The sequence below is a fragment of the Eublepharis macularius genome, chromosome 18, assembly GCF_028583425.1.
Source record: "Eublepharis macularius isolate TG4126 chromosome 18, MPM_Emac_v1.0, whole genome shotgun sequence".
NCBI lineage: Eukaryota > Metazoa > Chordata > Lepidosauria > Squamata > Eublepharidae > Eublepharis > Eublepharis macularius.
This window is the reverse complement of record NC_072807.1, coordinates 38,566,353-38,568,317: the sequence shown is the minus strand read 5'-3', so window position 1 is coordinate 38,568,317 and position 1,965 is coordinate 38,566,353. Positions and strand designations below refer to the sequence as shown.

Sequence of the window (1,965 nt, the reverse complement as noted above, 5' to 3'; positions counted from 1 at the left end):
CCTGTTTCAAAGAAAAGGGAAACCTCAGAAGCACCGCCGGGCCAGCCTTCTGAGTCGCAGGGCTCGGCTGCTGCGCTGCTCAGGGAAGGAGAGCATCCACAGGGGGGTCCCCTGCCCGGAGAGTTTGGCCTCTTGCGGAGGCAGGGAGCCGCCTGCAGCCAGGCGGAGCGGCTTTGGGCGGAGGAGAGAGGCCCGGCTCCGGGCGGCGGGAGAGCAGCGGGCAGTCCGTGGCGGGCGAGCGGCGCTGTCAGTGGACGGCAACGACGGCGTGGAGCGCCGAGGCCGGGCTGGTGAGGGTCTCGCTGGGGGTGGCGGGGCTGCTTTGGCTGGCGGCGGTCTGCGAGGAGGGCGGGCTGAGCGAGGGCGGCGAGTTCGAGAGGATGGCGGGCAGCGGGGCCGGCAGGGCGGGCAGCGCGGGCACGGCGGCGGCGGGCGCCGGCTTGATGGGCACGGGAATGGCCGGGAGCGTCTGCCCGCCGGCGGCGTGGCACAGAGGCTTGAGGGGCACCCCGTAGGCGCCGTAGTCGCCCGCGCCGCCCATGGGGTCCAGCATGCCGGAGCCGTAGACGTGGGGCCAGCCGGGCGCCAGCTGGTTGGGCAGCGGGTAGGCGGCGGGCATGGCGGGCACGGCCGGGAAGGGCAGGCCGCCGGGCATCTTGTACTCGCGGGCGATGATGTTCTCGATGGCGAAGGGGTGCTTGAAGCCGGAGCCGGCGGGAGCCGCCACGCCCAGCCCGTAGGCGGCGGGCCCTGGGGGCAGGTGGGGCGCGGCCAGGGCGCCCAGGCGCAGCTTGGCCTGCTGCTGCAGGAACTGCGCCGCCTCGGCCGGCTTGCTGGGCGCCAGCGGGTCGGCCTTGAGCACCTTGAAGCGCTTGCGGCGCCGCAGGAAGCTGCCGTTCTCGAACATGTCCCCGCAGCTGGGGTGCAGCGCCCAGAAACTGCCCTTGCCCGGCTGGTCGGGCCGCCGCGGGATCTTGATGAAGCAGTCGTTGAAGGAGAGGTTGTGGCGCAGCGAGTTCTGCCAGCGCTGCGTGTTCTCCCGGTAGTAGGGGAAGCGCTCCATGATGAACTTGTAGATCTCGCTCAGCGGCAGCATCTTCTCCGGCGCGCTCTGGATGGCCATGGCCGTCAGCGAGATGTACGAGTAGGGCGGCTTCTGGTCGCTGTAGGTGTTGCGGCCCGGCCGAGGCATGGCGGGGCGCGGCGCTGGAGCTCTGCAGCGGGGAGAGAGCGAGCCGGTTAGGGGCTACCCGCCGCGCCGAAGGAGGCGCCCAGGAGCCGAGCGCCCGCCCGGCCGCGCCAAACCAAGAGCGGAGAAGCGGCTCTGCCGGCCCGCCGGCGCCACTGGAGAGGCTCGGCGTCACGTGCGAACGGCACCCGCGAGCCCCAGCCCCCGGACCCGCGCCCCGCAGCCCAGCCCCGGCCAGAGCCGGGCCAGCCCCCCTCCCCACAGTCAGCGGCCGGCTGCGCGCAATTACGCACTGGAAGCGCGGCCAAGGGGCTGGCCCGGTCCGCCCGGCCGCTGGGGCCCCCGACGCTCCCTTACACGCGAGCAACCCCGCCCGTAGTCCGAGCACAGCTCCCCTTCCCCTCCCCCACGCCACGCGGCCGCTCCCGGAGGAGGAAAAACTTCCCGGGCGAGGCAGCGGCAGCAGCGGCAGCAGCGCCCGGCTTCTCTTCCCGGGACCGCTGGGTTCCGGGGCCGTCGAATCGGAGCTCCGGCAGGCCGCGGTGGCCCGGTCCACCCCCTAGCACCGCCTCACCCACCTTAGAGTGGCCGCCGAGCCGGAGTCCGCATCCGGGAGGCCGATGCTGCGGCTGGCGAGCGCCCTGGGCGGCCAGCTTTTAAGTCCCGGCGGAGGCTTCTCGGGGTGGGCAGCGCGGGTCCGCCCCCGGGCCGGCGAGCCGAGCTGGACCGCGCCGGGCGCCCGCCTCACGCTCCTCGGCAGCCCGAGCTAAGCGGCG

At 74.0% G+C, this 1,965-nt stretch overlaps 1 protein-coding gene across 1 annotated transcript; it reads right to left on the bottom strand.

Annotated features, from left to right (window-relative positions):
• Positions 1 to 247: 247 nt before the first annotated feature.
• Positions 248 to 1,192, bottom strand: FOXB1 (forkhead box B1). The gene has a single exon (XM_055002933.1). The coding sequence runs from the start codon at positions 1,190 to 1,192 to the stop codon at positions 248 to 250; it is 945 nt and encodes a 314-aa protein (XP_054858908.1).
• Positions 1,193 to 1,965: the final 773 nt, after the last annotated feature.

Bases quoted from the DNA above. Each gene is read 5' to 3' on its own strand.
- FOXB1 (XM_055002933.1), bottom strand. From the start codon at position 1,192: ATGCCTCGGCCGGGCCGCAACACCTACAGCGACCAGAAGCCGCCCTAC.